Source organism: Gossypium raimondii, chromosome 5 (genome assembly GCF_025698545.1).
Source record: "Gossypium raimondii isolate GPD5lz chromosome 5, ASM2569854v1, whole genome shotgun sequence".
NCBI lineage: Eukaryota > Viridiplantae > Streptophyta > Magnoliopsida > Malvales > Malvaceae > Gossypium > Gossypium raimondii.
Genome location: NC_068569.1, coordinates 22088520 through 22106870, shown reverse-complemented (window position 1 = coordinate 22106870; position 18351 = coordinate 22088520). Strand labels below are relative to the sequence as shown.

The window sequence follows — 18351 nt, the reverse complement described above, 5'->3', positions numbered from 1 at the left end:
AAAATTTTACCAAAATTTGCAGAGGGTTTAAATGAATGAATTGAACTAAAATTAGAATTTATTAACATTACATACAAATTTCAAAATAGAAGAATACACATATTTTCATCAAAGTCGTACAACTTTTATTTTCTCTGCTAAATTCTGGCCACATATTAAGAAAACTGCCCAAATAATAGATTCAGAATTGCTGAACATCCATTTTAGAACAGAAATTGGTTAATTTAGTGGTAACTGAACATGATTGTTATAAATGATGATGATGGATGTTCTTCCAATTAAAAGACAACTGCAAAAATAGGTTTGTTTTATCTCTATAAATAATTAGAAATACATTTTCTGAGACAATCAACAACAAAATGGCTCCCCCAAACCATTACTGCTTCTTTTCTACAATTTTCTTATTTCTCTTTCTTCTTTCTTTTTCACCGACGAGTGCAATTCTTCCAAAAGTTAATGTTCGTCTTCCTGTAACTCCATCAAAACTAGTGAAAAGGGTTTGCAAAGGCGACACAATTGATCGCAATTTCTGCCTGCAAGTGCTTACCACCCCCGAAGCTGTTGCGGTGAAAGATCCGACCAAACTGGGAACCCTGATCATGCAACTAGGAGCAGCGAATGGTAAGGCAACGCTGGATGCGTATAATGAAATGATTAAGAAACCGGGTTCACCCCAAACTTTAAAAGCACTTAATTCTTGCGTGGAAGCTTACAAATATGCAATCCAATCGTTTAAAATGGTATCTACGGAATTAGTTGACGATCCCATGACGGCAAATTATGATGTATCCATTCTTGCTCCTGAAATTACAAATTGTGAGAAGGCATTGACTGACGCCAAAGTCGAAGCACCTCGCCTCTACGATGGAAATCGATTTATAAAGTATTATATTGCGATGGGATCTCGAATCACATCAATTCTTGAGGACCAAAGTAAGCAAAATAATTACTAGGCAAAGCAAATAAAGGGAATATGTATGTATATGTATAATACTAAAGGTGTTGCATGGCTAAAATTATGAATTACTGCCCGGATCAACTCGGTGGAATGTAATTAACTCAGTTGAATTGAGAAATTTATTCTTCCAATAAATAATCAGGTGTCTTTTAATTGTTGTATAATATTTTTTTTCACAAACTTCAACCATTTTGAAATTTTGTTAGACTGTGTTTGGAGGTGAGATATGGAGGAGGGATTTTATTTGTATCCAAGTTTTCAAAGATTCTAAAATAGGACTTACTTGTTTCGTTTTTTTTTTTTGAATATTTTCAAAATCTATGATTAATTTCAAATCCTTTTTCAAATTACACCTGATTTTTCAAAAAAAATTAATTATTTTATTTTATTTAATATACATTGTTTCACTATGCTAAACTTTCCAATTTTTATTTTATTTTATTCTAATATAATTTTAAAAAACTGTATTTTATTAAAAGTATTTATAAAATTCTAAAAGTATAATATATACCTATTAAATATTTTTAGATTATTTATTAATTTGTAAAAATCAATAATTTATTTTTCTTAGAACAATTATTTATCTAAAAAATAATTATAATTGCTAGCATTTTGATTTGAGCATTTTAAAATCTTCAAATTTTCAAAATTATTCATCCAAACACTTTTTTTTCTTTTGAAAGAAATTAACTTTCCTTTTAAAACTATTATTCATTTAAATAAAGATTAATATTAAATTTATATATAAATTTTGATTTAATGTACATATTTTAATTAAATACAATTATACGCATCAAACTTACTATTAGTTCAATCGAAACATGAAACTTTGATGTCTTATTTAATAGTACATATTTTCAAAAAAAATTGCAACATTTGATCTTCATATGTTACATAAAACATTAAACCAAAATTTATCAAAATTTAAAACATTAAACCAAACTTTGATTTCATATATCAATTTATCAAAATTAAATCAAATTAAATTTCATATATTACAATTGCACATAACAATATATTACATAAAACATTAAACCAAAATTTGTAAACAGTTTTAAAATTTGTTTTAAACTACATATATCAGTATAATTTTTTTTCAAAATACTATTTCAAAAAAAAATTGCTTACTTAAGAATATAAATTAAGCTATATAGTGAGTGACGTAATCTAATTATAAAAAAACATTAAATAAATTAAAATTTTCATTACTGAAATTCATTTATTAGTACATTTTAAAATAATGTATAATAAAAACAAAGTATATGATTTGAAACTAATTAATAATAATATATGAAATATGTATGATATTAAAATAAAAATTAAATTAGATTAGATTAACTTAAAAATAAAAAACTCCCAACTCGATTGAATACTTGTATGCCCAAAGCTATTTTCACAAAGCATAAAATTGCGGGTATCTTATACCCTTTTTTACTTCGAAGAATACGTATATGCACACATTTTCAATCAAACAAAACTATCTACTTTATTACTCTCTAAAAAAACCCCAATTTACTTGAAACAAATCAAATACCAATATATTTTTCCTTAAAATATATTTCTCTTTAAAAAGTTAACAAAATTCACCTGCCAAATTCTAAGTAGTATCTGTAATGTACCATCACAAACATATTGATCCAACTCAACTTGCTTGATACAGGAAAGAGGTTTTGGTAAAATTTCTGCAGAGTAAATCTAGAAAGTCCTGGAGTATTTTCTGATTTCATACATGATAGATGAGATGGAGACAAGATCTTTGTTCAGGGCAGCCCCGCCATTGATTCTCTTTATGCAATCCGAAAGTCGAGTATAGTAAAGCAGCAGTTGAGTCAATGCAGCTCTTAAGATTTCCATCCCACACAAGAAGTTACTGAAAGACGTGATCACATCTTTGTGCATCAATTCTATTGCACCCTTCCATCTGCTGCCAAAATCCTTCACTATCGGCTCCACTTCACTCACACTTATAGGCCTTTCGTTGCTACCATTAGGATCCTCCGCTGGTAAAAAACAACTTCCACTAGTGAGTTGGATTTATCATGGAAAATATGCAGTCTCAACTTATTCACCACCAACTTGAGTTTGAGTAACAGAGAGTTTTAATACTTACAGGCTCGAGTTTTCACAAACTTTATCAAATCACTAAAATGCTCCATCAGAAGTTCCTCCTGCAAGGTGGATGGATGAAGCTAAAAATAAGCTGCTAATAAAGGTTGAGACTAACAAAAATGTAGAATGTTGCATCAGAACCATCCCTCTTCCTTTCATCCCACTATGTATCCTAAAATCTGTCCTAAAACCTCTTGTGGTCTAAATCTGAAAATGCAAAATGGCTGATGAGGCCCTTTACCAATAGGTAGAGGTGACAAACAAGCAGATCCAGACACTTTGTATTTAGGTTATTTTTGGTCCAGGTTCAGATTTGGACGGTTTTTATTTCGGGTCATTTCTAGTGTATTTCATTCTTGGTTCATGCCATTTCTTGTTTTGGTTGGGTGTCAAGGGTTTTACATTTTTAACGAAAGGTTTAGTTTTTCAGCATGCTTTTCAAGTTCAGGTCCAATTTGAGCTGGATTTTTCATGTTCGGGTAGTTTTGGGTTCATATTATTTGAGTCCGGATCATTTTAGCTTTGGGTTTTCTCAAGTTTGGGCCTTTCAGCTTCTTTTGCCATCTCTACCAACAAATATGCTAATTCCCATAGGCAAGATACACGCAGGTTCAACACGATTAAAACCTGCAGATTGCCACAATAGTTCGTTTGAACCATAGAGCAAGAGATTGGACCAGTGGCCACCATCAAGTAAGAATGTAATGCCAGTTCATACAAAGTAAAATTTTCTAATAGCAAAAAGTAATAATTGATAATGGTCTGGTATATTTAGTTTGATAAATGAAAAAGCATGCTATACTAACTAAAAGACTAAAGTTTCAACCTATGTTGCTCCAACTCTTCATTTTTCTAGAAGTACCATGCTCTTACATATTTTGGGACATGAATATGAAGATATGACCCTTCAAATACATGGAAAACCTTAGAAAACTTGGATATGGGTAATCATGCAAGCACACTCTTAACCACATATCCAATCAACCAAAAGTAACTATGATGCAAATGCGCACGGTTTAAATACATATCAGAACTGATCACTTACTACAAATAATCCTGTGTTACTCTTTAGCATCTCCTCAAAGTGCTGTTGGATTTTCCCACCTTCGGGACCAGCTTCCTGGATTCCAATAAGAAAAGTGAAAACAGAAAGAAAACAAAACAGTTAAGATATTGCAGCTCTTTAACATCTAATACAAACAGATATTTCTATCAATAGTTAGGCATTCAAAGCAAAAGAAGCTGTGAGGGACTCAACCTCTCTATAACATTATAGATGAAGTATAAGAAGAAACAAGAATTGAGAACCAATATTTACCTTCAGAACCGCAATTGTCATGTCACAGTTGTTTATGAGGAACACGATTTGTAATTTTGGTTTTGAAAACATTTTTGCAAGCTTCATAAGGAGCTCGTCAACAGCCATTCTCAACCGTTCCATATTTAATTCAAGCTGCATATTTCAGGGTAAATATTTCAGATTATTATGCTTATCAAAAGACTCATAATACAACAGTTTAAGACGAATTCCAACCTGCCCATCTCCATATTCAACATTGATATGAATAAGAGAAGCTGTAAATTCAGCATAACGCCTCATGACATAATGAGGATGACTATCATCTTCCCATAACAACTTCACATTTGCATTTCGCAGACTGCTGAGGTGCATGTCAAATACCATCTTAAAACGAGGCCAGAGAGAAATGTTAACCTGTTCAGATTCAGTTGACACTTAGCTTTAGGATCAATTTGACACCACAAAAGCTTAAGGTAACTGCACAGAATTTTTGCAAACAGAAGCCGATGGAGCACTATGAAACAAACACTTCCATCTGTTATGATGTTATCCACAAATACAAGTTCCATGGTAACTCCTTTCCTTTATTTCTATTCCAATTATGGTAAAATAAATACTTTGAATTAGGTTTTCATATCACAATGTTTATTGCCTCCAAAAACTCAAATAAATATGTGCCTTAACATAACATAGAAGCTATTTTCTATGAATACCGCAGAAGATTACAAACCTTGTCTAGATATGAATCCAAGCATGGAATCCTTCGCCGAGACATAATAAGCTAGAAAGGAAAACCAAAATGTCAGAATTGGAAATTACGACCAAAAGACAGAATAAAATTACAAGGTATAGCTTAAACTGGTCAAAGAACAAGTTGCAAAAAGATTAAACCTGACTGGTTATGAAATGGGTTCAAGTTCAGATGCAGAAATCAATGAACCTAATAAAAATGCACTTAACATACTGTAAACCACCAGAGGTTATCTAAATCAAAGATGACTGAACAGGGGAAGGGGACAGAGAACCCAGAAGTTTGATTCAAAGTATGCTTAAACCTAAATGGATGAATCATGAATGAGATGCAACCTTACAAATCTGCTGTAAATCAGCATTATGAATCAAAAAGAAACTGTTATGATAGGCATACTAAGACAGATCCTTGCTTATACCATTTAACTGTAAACAATTAAAATCTTTCCCACGTTATGGCATCAGTATTGGGGAAAAGCTAGGCTCAAACTACAGAAATTGGTGCAGCACATCACACGCATAAACACAAGTGTAAGCAGAAGAAAGAATGTTGTAATTTAAAGGCTTTATTTTGTTTTGCATATATCCAAATCGTGGTTCTCTTTCACCCACCAAGCAACACACATAAAGTTCTCATCATATAACCACCAGAAACGTATACATTCATACATATGCAAATCAAAGCCAGTTTATTCTTCATGAATCCCTTGATATAAATTAAATTTAACCATGTAGTATAGAAGTCTACTATAAATGTATGCTCAGCGTGAAAGCTTTAAACACAACTATTAGATCCAAAAATAACAAATAGCTGAAGGGGAAATATCAATATAAGACAACTAGAACCAATCACCTGGTGCTGGTGTACTATGCGTATCATAAGCATTAGGCCAATAGCATCATAACAATTTGGAAGGATAGAATTGAAGTGTTCATCAATGACAGCAAAAGGACCTGAAGACAAATCAATACCAAAGAAATCATTAGAAACCCCCCTCTGTAATCCTGAAGGTATAAGAATGGGTTTAGTGCCGTGTCCTTTTCTTGTTTTCAACAATAGATGTTTTTAGTTCATAAAAGCTTGATAAATTTCCACCACTTGTTGAATATCATGACATAAGGTTTCAATATCACTCATAACAGCCTATAAATGTGACAACAGCTGCTCACATGACGGATTGCAAACAACATAAACCCACAGTCCAAGTGTCTATGCAAGTCTGACAATAGTCCTAGTCATGCATGTGAGAAATCTGCACTTTACCAGCAAAAATTTCATAAAAAATGGACTCCTCCCCAAAGAACTCATCACAAAAAAGGTACCTGCACATTGAGAAAGGGGAAAAAGTTAAAATGTAAGCATGCACAGAACTCTGGACTTAAAATTAGTTGACAATTGAGCAAAGCAAGGAGAAAAGGGTACTCAGAAGTTGCTGTGTCCATAAGCAGCTTGTGCAAGCTCCGGAAGAGGACCTCATAAGGATACTTTAAAGAGCTTGCCTCTGCAATATGTGGAATAAGTGCAGGTTGATCAATTTCCTGTAAAACAATGTAAAACATTGAATCAATCCAAACAGTTCTAAGTGTTGCAACACAAATAACCATAACTGTTAATCAATTTCCTGAATCCAATCAATTTTAAGCCATGTGCTTATCAAATCAAGGATCTACAAGTCTAGAAACAACATACGCCACTATTACATGTAACATGCAGGTTTCTAATCTTCAACAGCTTTAGGATAAAGGCTTAATTAAATGTAGAATCTTGGTCAAAACTTAACCCACAGGACTTAAGCACTTAAAGTAGCATGAAAGAGATTTACCCTAAGCTTTTTTTTTTTTTTCTTTTTTTTTGCATGATTCACTAAAGCCACTGTTGCCAGGTATCAAGATTTGCTGATTGCTGCAAGAAGTTGCCAGGTATAAAGTGCTACTTGGGGCCAAAATTAAAGGCGCAAAGATAAGTTCCAAAAGTTTCAGTCAATCTATGATATATCCATGATCTTCCCAGGTTATATACATGTAAAACAAGGAAGAGAAAGTTTCTTGATAAACTATTTATTACGCATTGTTTGATATCTACCTATGTAATCAAGGTGATTCAAATTGGAAGGAGATCTATCATTACCTTTGCCCATTTTCATAAAACCAAAACCAGATAAGGAAATGAGTCAATGAACTTTTGTCCCATGAAATAGGAACAAGCTCAGAAATGAATTTTTCAATTTTCTTCTAAGATAGGCAAGCTTACTAAGCAATGACCCATGTACCATATAAAATTAAAGGATTAGAAGAAGATAATAGACAAATAGCCAGAAAGGTAAATAAAGAAGTGCTTCATTTCCTGCAAACCAAAATTCTTCAAATGCTTAGCAATTTCTTCACGGATTGATGTTAATAAACTTGTAGTTACATTCCTAATAAATTACAATAACCCCTAATAAATTCAGATGCTCACGAGTACTTCTCACTAGCCACGTGAGAGAATAAGTATGCAATCAGCTTACAAGGATTTGAACAATAAATCTTGAATTTAATGAACAACAGGTTAGCTATGTAGAAGATGAGAATAATCCATCTTTTTGACAACTCTAGGCTCTAAGTGGACTTCTATGCTAAACCTGTTCAATACACCTTCATTATCTGAAGACAGAAGCAATGCAGACATCCTAAAAGTGAAATTGATTTAAAAACATAAAAAAAGGAAATGAATAAATGCTAACAAGCATAGTGAAAAGAACACCATTCAAAAAATACAATAAAACTTAAAATGTATATGATTCACAAACATGAACATGCCGAGACCAAGTAACAGAAAAAGATATAGAATAGTAATGCATTTTTAGGAGTCAATAAGATGGTTAGGAATAATAAACTGTGTGAAGCATTTTTACATCTACAGTATCCGGTGGATTTATTCGATGACATAGAAGTAAAAAGAATAAAATCCTTTACATCTAAACAATTAAATGTCACGTCAAATTCTTATATTATACTCATAAATTGTTACATAAAGCATAGATCTGCTGAAAACTTTCTCAGATAATCACTGAAAGGGAAGAAAAAGAATGATGCTCAAAGACTTGAAAATTGAAAATTGTTCATTCAAAGGCATATTAATAAGTTAATAGCAAACTATTAAATATATGACACCTATAACTAGGTTGACAGTCAGAACCTTTAGAACATTTAATCTTTCCCCCAATGCAAAAACAGCAGAACGATTTTTAAGTGGTTCTCTTCCTCTTGAGAAAAGACTAGTGCTTCTGGTCTCCACACCAATCAAATCATTAGATGTTGCAATATCCAACTGTAATTTCTCCAATGCTTGAATATAAGCTCGGAAATGAGCACTTAAAACCTGCAAAATGTGCAAAATCATTCAACCCTTAGAAAATCACTTGTACCATGGCACCTCAGATACTAATAAGCTCATCTTTCACAAGATGCAAACTAACTAAGCTATTAACTAACAGTAAAGCTAAAAGAGGGAATGTGATAGAAGTAGATTGATCAAAAACTAAAATTAGACAATACAACTGCCAACATTTTCATCCAAGCTACTTAATAGTTAAATATGGTAAGGCTTTCCATAGAGCGAAGGGCAGTCAACAAGCTAAATCAGTCTTCTATTCTCATGTTAACCAAATTGCTACATGATTAACCTAAGAAAGAAAGGAAGCATTGCAGAGAACTCCTTCACTTTTTTCACAGATAGTCACTAAGGTTAAACTTGATTTAGAGCTTGTTAGGCCACACCAAAGGACCTCAGCTCAGATACACAGGGTTCCAATATATCATATGCTCTAACCAGTGAAAAGAAATGCCTTTCAAGATTGAATGGAGGGAAGTGCATACAAAGTGAGAAGGCCAGTTACAACACAATATAAGTAACCTCGAAAAACTGGCATAAAGCTTATGAGAAAATTTTCAACCTCCAAGTTGGTAGAGCCACCAGAGTATTAATATGTGAAGCAACTACCTCCAGATAAGGTTTTTATTTCAAGTAAAACCTAACTACCAAAACGAAGTCCCTTTTTTAAAATTTTACAAATTAAAAGGGAAAATTCCTCATAAAAGGTTTAGATTTATTGAAAAAATTGTCCTTGTTTCAACATATTTTTCTAATTTGAAAAGATGGAATTGTTAAACGTATAAGCTTTCCTTTCTCTTCCACTCTTCAGCTAAAATAGTTTAGTTTCTTTCTTTTTCCTGCACCCTTTTAAGAAAGCCAAAACAAGGGGAACTATACCTCTTTCCCCCTCTACCCTTCCCCCATTTCGTCCCTTCCTAGCTCCTAAAATAGTACAGATCTATATGAGCTATATAAAGCTTCTTTGTTGCCTAAATTATTTACAAAGGTACAGTAGGAAAAATTTTTGGATTGACAAAGGACATATCCATTCATTTTATTTCAAAATTGCCATTTAAAATACTTTTATAATAAGTATTAATCAAATTTATTCAATTTGTAAATAAGAGTCCTAATTAGCATTATTGGCCATCATTAAGATCTTTTTATTAAAAATATTAGAAAAACTTATCCCATTTGCAAATAAAAGTTCAAATTACATTTAATGACTCTGACTATTTTTTTTCTTAATACTAATAATATTGAATAATTTATATAGATTACTATAACATTTTTCTAATTATTTATATTTCAAACTTTAAGATTTAAAACATCTGCATTTTATGTATAATTGTTATCTTACAATGTAAAAGAAAAGAAAAAAAGTATTCATGTGCAATGCATATAACAACAAATATTAGTTACCAATAAATTACAACTCACACTAAGTTGATTATCCCATTTTCCTTTTTGGATTAAGAGCTTAACCTTTATCCTTTTCATAACAAAAAATATATAACAAAAAAGATGAACATTGAGAGAAATCAAAGGTCAAAACCCTTCACCTTATTCATTGTATCAATGTACGCTGCACGAACTTCAAGGTGCACCTCCTTGCTATGTTCTTTGAGGAAGGAAATGATATACCTAAATTCCAGGTTATTGTCCATCAGATTATGGAAAATATGTGCTTTAGGATAAAAAAAACTCAGCAAACTGTAAAATTCAGGCACAAATATAAGCGTGAAAGTGGACTACATTGTTAGATATATGAGGTAAATGTTGAGGCAAAATTTTATCCAACTCAGCTTACTAAATTTTATGCAAATGATATTAACCTAACCTAAAACAATTTCCTACTAATAGGGTCAACTACAACCCGTGTGTTCATGGTTGTGCAAGGATGCATATGCATGGACTGCAGGCATACATGATGCATGCAATTGGTGCTTATGCACGTGTCAGAGTCGGCATGTGAGATTATAAATATGAATATGATACAAATTCACTCAGTGACAATATATGGTATATGCAACATGAATGCATCACTAGAAGCTTCTTATGCAGTTGAAAAGCACTAGGCCAAAAAGAGCAATAAAAGAGACAAATTTAGACATTTGGGGAGTTAGGACACTCTACAATACTTTTAGCTTGTTAAGCATCCAACTGTGAACCAACAATCTAAAACCATTTGACTACTTGTTTTAGGTTGGACTAGCCCATAATGAAATTTAGCATGATACCAATTAGTCAAGGGCCTCGTTTGTTAACCCAGTGAGATAGGCTTGCAATAGCAACAAGTGAAGTCAATATCACACAATACCTACACACTAAATACATGCCAATTGGCTTTTGGTTTAATGCAATTATAGAGTTTGGTGGAGTGTGATAGAGAATATTCATGGTTTTCCTTGAAATTCACATGCTAAGGTAGACCTAAGCATCCTAGTGTTGATCACAATAGGAAGAATAAATGAGCCACCAAAAGAATTCTTAGAAGAAGCATACTTGTATTTTAAAAGAACATTTTGTTGAAGAATCTGAATGTTTGTCTTTGGTTTCCTCAGTGCTTGAAGCTTTTGAACAATAAAATCAAACACCTACAGAAGGATAAACATGGATGAGAGTATTTCTTTATACTTATTATTAATAAATTTGTTATAAAATTTGAGTTTAAAGAGCATGCAACAGTTCAGTACTACATGATTAATTAGCATCTTTTAACAGCTAAATACCAAATTGACATCAATATAGCACTCAGAAAACATATGACAAGATTTATTTGAAAAACATATAAATAAACTCCAAAATACTGTAAATATCAATCTATGCTCAACAAAAACTGAACAAAGCATTTTATCCGGTTAAAAAGTAAGAACAGATTCCCAAAAATGCACAGCAACACATATTCCAACTCTTAGTTTTCTTAAACATGATCAATGTTAAAGCAAATCTAAAATCTGTAGGATAAGAAGTAGTTGCTAACTTAAGATAACATGCAAGAGTTGGTATATTTCAATAATCAGTTAACCTTCAAGTTTTATGTGAGAGAGAGCCCCACCAAAGAAAAGGTAAGTGCCAATTTAAATGGCATCATGCATGGTCCTGAAGGTGCTAATCAAATATTGCACCTGGCATTGTTAACCATTAAGGGAAAACATCATTTCTAATCCAGACATGGTTATATGGAGGTGATTACAGTTTTAAATAACATATAGTTTATATTTTTCATGTTCAATGCAATGACTCTTAAAAGCATAGATGAACTAAAATAACATTTAAATTTATTTAACACCAAATCAACAACATCACAAAGTTTTGGAAACAGAACTGATTTACGTACATTATAGCACTGGTAAACTAAAAATACAGAGGAATTTTCTAAATATTGAAATTTCACTCCCTATATGGAAAGAAGCATGGAACTATAAATAAACAAGAGAAACAGAAAAAATAAATATATTTTGGCTTCTGATCAAGATGGTTTCTGCTACACATTAATAAACTTGTACACAACACTTTTCTGTTTCCTTTTTATTATTTGGGGGAAGGAGATTTGAACCCACTTTGAGTACATGCACCTATAATTAAGCATGCTCAGTGTTAGAAGTAAATAAAGTTCAGCAACTAGAAAATCTTCCCATGGACCTCCAGACGAAAAATGTTCCATCAGTTTTTTTTTTTTTTAAAGGCCTCTATAGAATCACCACAGAAACACTCCAAGCACAAGCAGAATGATATGCATGATGGCAGATAGAGGGTTAAAAAACAAATTGCCTGGAAATTTTCAGTGTGAATAATATATTATTACTCAGATGTGATCTAAGCATTAGGTGAAGTAAGTTAACCTTGGATACTGCTTTCTGCCTTAATTTTTCAAGCTCGGGCTGAACATCTTTCAGTGCTTTTGAATCTTTAACCATGGGATCTGTATCAACAAACTTTAGCTTCTTGCTTAGAATGTCGAGAGTTCTCATATATTCATCATTTACCTGAAGGAAATAATTGCAAGTACATTAGTGAAAATGAAGCATAATACACTAGAATATTTAAGGACACTAATAGCTGAATTCAGAAAGACGTACAAGAGGATTAAATGAAGGAATCAAGACTGAGTTGTAAATTATTACAAGCCAAAACCAAACATAGAGCAGATACAATTACTCTGTCCAGACAAGCATCAAAAGGACATACCTCATCCAGAAAACAGATAAAGAACAACAAACAAGCCGTTCCCCACCATGTGAGCTCAAATACATGAGTCGTTACACCATTGTGCTCTGTTTAGAACCATGTTTTTAAAGTATGATACGTGGAGGCAAGACTTCTTTTTCTAGTTTCCACCTATGACTTTTCTAGCCTCCTCCTTCGGACATGGCATCCTTACTCCAACATCTTCTGACAGAGACATTACTAGGCCTTCATTTAATATGTCCAACCAACTTAAACACACCTCCCACTTTTTTTTCATGAATTTGAGTGATTCCCACCTTTTTCTAGGCATTCATTTAAGATCACAACTACAAACGGAAAAAGAATATATACTTGGGGATGGGCAGGTGTGTGTATCATAGAGAGAAACGGTAAAAGAGTATTGTGTAAATTTCTGTTCTTTTTTTTTTTTCCTTTCTTTTCTTTTTCATCTTAAGTAGGTGACTTGCTATGCAGTAAAAAATCACACAATTTGCTCCATTACAAATGCTTTAGAAAGCTTACACCAGATCTAGAACTTCTCCTAACCTACATGGAGCATTCTTCAGCTCATATTTCCTAATGGAGTCTTAAAAGGATTATCCCCAAGAAAGATTAGGCAACTGAGACAACCAATAATTGCATGAGAATACTGTTCTTAATAAGACAATATTCAAAGACACTTTTGAGCAAGACACCATGCAAGAAATATCAAAAGAAAGTTAAAATTATAATTTGCACCTTAGAGTAGGTGGACAAAAGAAAATCATAAATACCTCTCCATCAACAATTATGTCAACCATCCTTGGAGGGACTATAATGTCTTCAACAAATTTAGCCAGCTTTGATTCTGCCACCTGCTCCGAAAACAATACGAATTAGCATCACCATATTGGAACCTAAGAAACTACTGTTGAATGGAAAGGAAAGACAAAAGATTTAAAGGAAGTACATTCAAGAAGACTAGTCTACTGTGTCAAACCAGATGAGAGTTGAACATAGTAGCAGTAAATTTTGTTTTATTTGATTTACAGGTTTATTTGCATTCAGTTAATACGAAAACAAAGGCAATAATAGCATCCTGCAGTCTGCATGTTTTTGCAATGAAGAGCACATATTGCCAACAGGCTCAAATGAGATTTTATAATAACCAAGTTAGAAAACAAAGAACGAAGAAACTTAAATATTATTTTGCAGTCTTGAAGAAACTTTAATATGATGTTCAAGTGAAGTGCAAAATGAAGGCAAAGGAACAAAGGAAAACATTGAAAAGGCTGGTCGAGTACATATAAAGGCTTTAATGATAACCATCAGTGATGAAAAGATATGACCGTTCTAGAGCGAAGATGAGAACAGGCGGAATAGACCTTTTGGACTCCAGAAGGAATTTTAGAACTTAAGATCCAAACAATACAAAAACTGGTGGTTTATTTTTCCTTTTTGTTTGAAGGGCTATATAAGTCTGAATCTTTCTAGTCAAAAAGGACATTAAATATTCTCTTATGGAAATCTTGATATATGGTTTAAAATGAAATTAATGATATAAGAAAGAATAGAACCTAACTATTGGCTATTAAAGGACCCTTGATACATGAAACATGCATAGATAAGCATTTGCGACTATAAATCAAAAGAAAGCACGTAGAAACAATTAAAAAAGAACATATATCCTCAACCAATTTTGGACAACTGCATAAACCACACAATGCTAGTAAGATATTTCAAGGAGCATTAATATGCATGAACTGGACTACTAATCTGAAGATCTTCCAGGTTGCACCATTCCAAAAAATGAGAGAGAAAGGAGAAGGGAACACAGGGTAAGATAAGAAAAAAACAGATTTTCACATGAAAAGCACATATACCTACAAACTCTCTTCTTAAAGGTTAGTTTTCATTTTGCAAATTTGAGGCAAGATACAAGATGACAATTATTTTTTATCTAATGATCAAACAAAGAACTTCTTTTTTTCTAAAGGAAGCACACCTTGCGATTCTTTAGCTTTAGACCCATATCCATAGACTTCTCTTGGAGAATTTTTATGTCTGAACTGATGGAACCAATCTCAACCTGGTACAAATTTTAGAGCATATTAACTATTAAGGTCACACAAATATCGTCATAATAAACAACTCCAGTATGAACAGTGAACATCAGAGACTTGTAATTCAAATAAGAGAAGGTAAAGCTGATTTACAAAAGTATAAAAAGATAAATAGCAAATCACGATAATATGCCCATCAAATCTGTCACAACCAAAACAAAGCATGACAAGAAGATTAAACAGATGGAGTCATTTGATTTGCCCCCTATATTAAGTTTCAAATACATTATAGTATATGCTTATCTTTCCTGAACTTATTTCCAGTCGATATTCACAAGTAATACTTCAAATGGCCTTCCCAATTGGAAATTAACTAAAAGCCGTCTACTCCTTAATCTAACTAGCCAGGCAACAAGCTTGGAAGTCATTTCAAATGATGTAATAGACACCAAATCAAATCAATATTTCTCTCTAGTTGTCACTTTATGCAAATGTAATTTATTACTATTTGTATATTAATTTGAACAAGTGACATCTAGTTATATACTTAAGTGTTTGAAAGTAGCTGTTTACAATCAATCTGGAAAAGTGAGAATTTTCATTGTATTTAAAACATTCAAACTTCACACATCCATCAATTAGTTATTGACCCCGGAAAAAGGAAAGAAAAGCATATATATTTGACAAGATGATCTAATGGTACAAATAGCAACAAAAACCTCAATTGTATTTCAAGAACTAGCATACCTGAAATCCACTGAGAAGGGTCTCCATTTGTGACAAGATGCTATCACAATCACGAATTTGATCATGGAGGGACACTAGATTATCACTTTCTTTTATATAATCCTGCATCACCCAATACTTGGAACACCAATTAATAGAATGATCCTTGCCTTAGCATGCAAAAATATTGATAACAATTATGGTTCACACAAAACAAAACTATATAAAATAAGAGTGTTGAAGATAATAAAAGAGTGCTCGTGCAAAGATTGGTTCTAAACTTGAACAAATGGCTTGGAGAATAGCAACCATGCAACATACAACACAAATAGCCTCCAAAGAAATAATGTGCGCTAAACTGCTAACTAGCACTTCTTTGTTACATGTTATAAGAATGGCTAAGCAAAAACAACAAAAGAAACACAGTTAATGTACGGCCCAAACATTAAGATGCTCTAGCAACAATATACCATATCCAATGTATGCAATGAGACAGAATATAAGTAATTACAAACCTGAATTGAATCCAACTCAACTTTGCGCAGGTTGTGCTCAACCCCCTTTGTGTACTCCCTTAGCTTTATACCTTTAGACAATATGTTCGCAACCACCTACATCATATATGTGAGGGTAAAAACATATAAGCCTCTACAGCTTAAGTAATAAAACTTTTCCTTTTGAATCATTAAATGTGTGGTCTAACGATAGCCTAAAAACATTAGGTATAAAAGCAACCAATATCTACTTACATCATCATTTTTGCATTCTTCCAACTCTTCCTGAAGCCCCTCCAGCGATATATCATCACTACAAACAAGAAGAATTAAATTAAAACCTTAACTAGCCTGTGAATAAAGAAGTCATTTTGTTTTCAGATTCAAGAGTTGTAAGAAGTTAAATCCCTAAAAAGAACCTGCTGGCATCTTCCTCAACAATCAAGTCTCCAACAAATGCCCCAAAATCAAACACATTTTTGGGGGTTTCACATGGGTGATTCTGAAAAGAGAGATAAAGATAGAATTGTAATGCTAACATATCAATGACAACAATAAAACTTAAAATCTCAACCTTGAAATCTCAAGCTAATTGAATCATTAAAAAAATATACCGCATTATTTGCTGCAACCTCGGCCATGTTTTCGGATACTCAATAGCTCAGTAGCTACCCTCTAACTGAAATAAAATTAAATACAGCCAATATCAGTTTCTTCCCTGTTTTTAACCAACAAAAAAAAAAGGAAGATTTGAAATTTGACTCGATGTGTTAGATTCGAATCTTGAGTAGCTAACAAATCAAGGAAATATGCATAATTCAAGATATAATTATAAAATTTTATAAACCTGAAAGAAATACAACAGATCTAAGAAGAGGAAAAATCGATACCAGGCCCGTACCTCATCAAAGATTCAGATTCTAAACGAAAACGAATGCATTGCCTGCTTCGTAGAAGCCAAAGCAAAAGAGTAGCAACCGCGAGTGACCCGATCTCCCTTTTTCCCTCGTTTTATGTGCAGCTTGGGTCCGGTTAGGAACGGTGGTGGAGATCAAATTCGTTATTGTATAAGATACTCGATTTAAAATTGGCTATCGGTTTCCTAAACTAAAAAAAAAAGGCCATCAGAGAGTTTACTCGCAGAAACAAAATAAAATATTTACGTGAAATAAAAAGTTATAATTATTTTTGGCTTAAATCCAAAATTGCCCTCAAATTATCACATTTAATCAAAAATGATACTATTACTATTAATTTAGTCTTCTTTTTTTTCCTTAAAAAATACTCTTGTTTTATCCAAAACACCGTATCAGCTAATAAAAATAAGAGAAATTAGCCGGTTGAGATATTATTGTTAATGTAGGAGGATGTAGTTTTAAGTGCGTTGAAATGTATTATTTTTTATTTAAGGGTTTGGGAGGAGTTATAGATAATTTTAGGTATTTTTTTAAAAAAAAGCTCTCCTTACTCGTCTCGTCTATAGTTCAATTTTTTTTTATATAAAAAAACTTTGAATGTCACAAATTTATAAATCAAAATCTAACTTTCTTTTTTTATCTTCAACATCGATTATCAGATCGACTTGGATCTAAAATATGTTTATCTACTTGTAGCCATTCCGATCAAACCGTTGTAGGGAGCTCGCTAGCCTAACTTTAAAAAAAAAAACTTAACAACTCAATAACTTAAATAAAAACTTTCGAATAGTTTAATAACTTAAATGAAAACTTGTGAGTAGTTCAATGATCATTTTGTAACCTTTAAAGTTAAGTAATTAAAACATTAGTGACTTTAAGTACAATTTACCCTAAAAACTGAAAATCAATATATCAAAATTATGCAAATATGTGAGCAAATAATAATGCAAATAAAATACGTAAATAAGAAACATTAGAAAGAAAATGTTAAAATAACAAAATAAAAATTGAATTTTAGAACTAGAGTAAAAATGATAAACCTATAATATTGAATTAGATAATGAGGGATATAATCAAATAAAATATAATTAATTATGAACGTATTTGAAAGTTTACCTAATGTAAAATTTATAAATCTATATTAGAAATAAAAATTACGACTTGATTATATTGACCATCCCCTCTCACCCATCTAAGAGAGGAGGTGTATATGTAACAACTTCCTCGCTTTTAACAACATGATAAGAATGGTAATGAACTAGTGTGCATACTCAACAAATCCCTATATGGTATTTGACAATTGCCTCGAGCTTTGTTTCAATAAGCTCAAAGATTATTTGTATCTTTCTCTTTTTATATAATGGAGTGGTGATTATGATTTATGTCAACAATATCATTGTTAAGGGTAACAATCTTGATGAAGTTAGTTGAGCAAGTCACAAAGTTACTAGATTCGAAATTCTCCTTGAAGGATCATGGTGACTTGAACTACTTATTAGGAATGGATGT

General features: G+C 32.2%; 1 protein-coding gene across 1 annotated transcript; it reads right to left on the bottom strand.

Moving 5' to 3' along the window:
- Nucleotides 1-2489: 2489 nt before the first annotated feature.
- On the bottom strand, nucleotides 2490-17070 carry LOC105769950 (vacuolar protein sorting-associated protein 52 A). The gene is made up of 21 exons (XM_012590930.2): nucleotides 16827-17070; nucleotides 16540-16604; nucleotides 16345-16427; nucleotides 16181-16238; nucleotides 15947-16042; nucleotides 15453-15554; nucleotides 14648-14731; nucleotides 13437-13517; nucleotides 12318-12461; nucleotides 10978-11069; nucleotides 10035-10116; nucleotides 8296-8478; nucleotides 6541-6656; nucleotides 6382-6440; nucleotides 5971-6071; nucleotides 5098-5148; nucleotides 4602-4781; nucleotides 4386-4520; nucleotides 4113-4187; nucleotides 3069-3126; nucleotides 2490-2958 (listed from the first exon to the last, which is right to left on the bottom strand). Exons 2-21 carry the CDS (start codon nucleotides 16564-16566, stop codon nucleotides 2654-2656), a joined length of 2112 nt encoding a protein of 703 aa, XP_012446384.1. The 5' UTR covers nucleotides 16567-16604; nucleotides 16827-17070; the 3' UTR covers nucleotides 2490-2653.
- Nucleotides 17071-18351: the final 1281 nt, after the last annotated feature.

Coding starts and splice junctions, on each gene's coding strand:
- LOC105769950 (XM_012590930.2), bottom strand. CDS start 16,566: ATGGCCGAGGTTGCAGCAAATAATGCG. Junction 16,043..16,180: donor AAGAATGCAAAAATGATGAT/GTAAGTAGATAT, acceptor TATATGATGTAG/GTGGTTGCGAACATATTGTC. Junction 4,188..4,385: donor TGACAATTGCGGTTCTGAAG/GTAAATATTGGT, acceptor ATTGGAATCCAG/GAAGCTGGTCCCGAAGGTGG.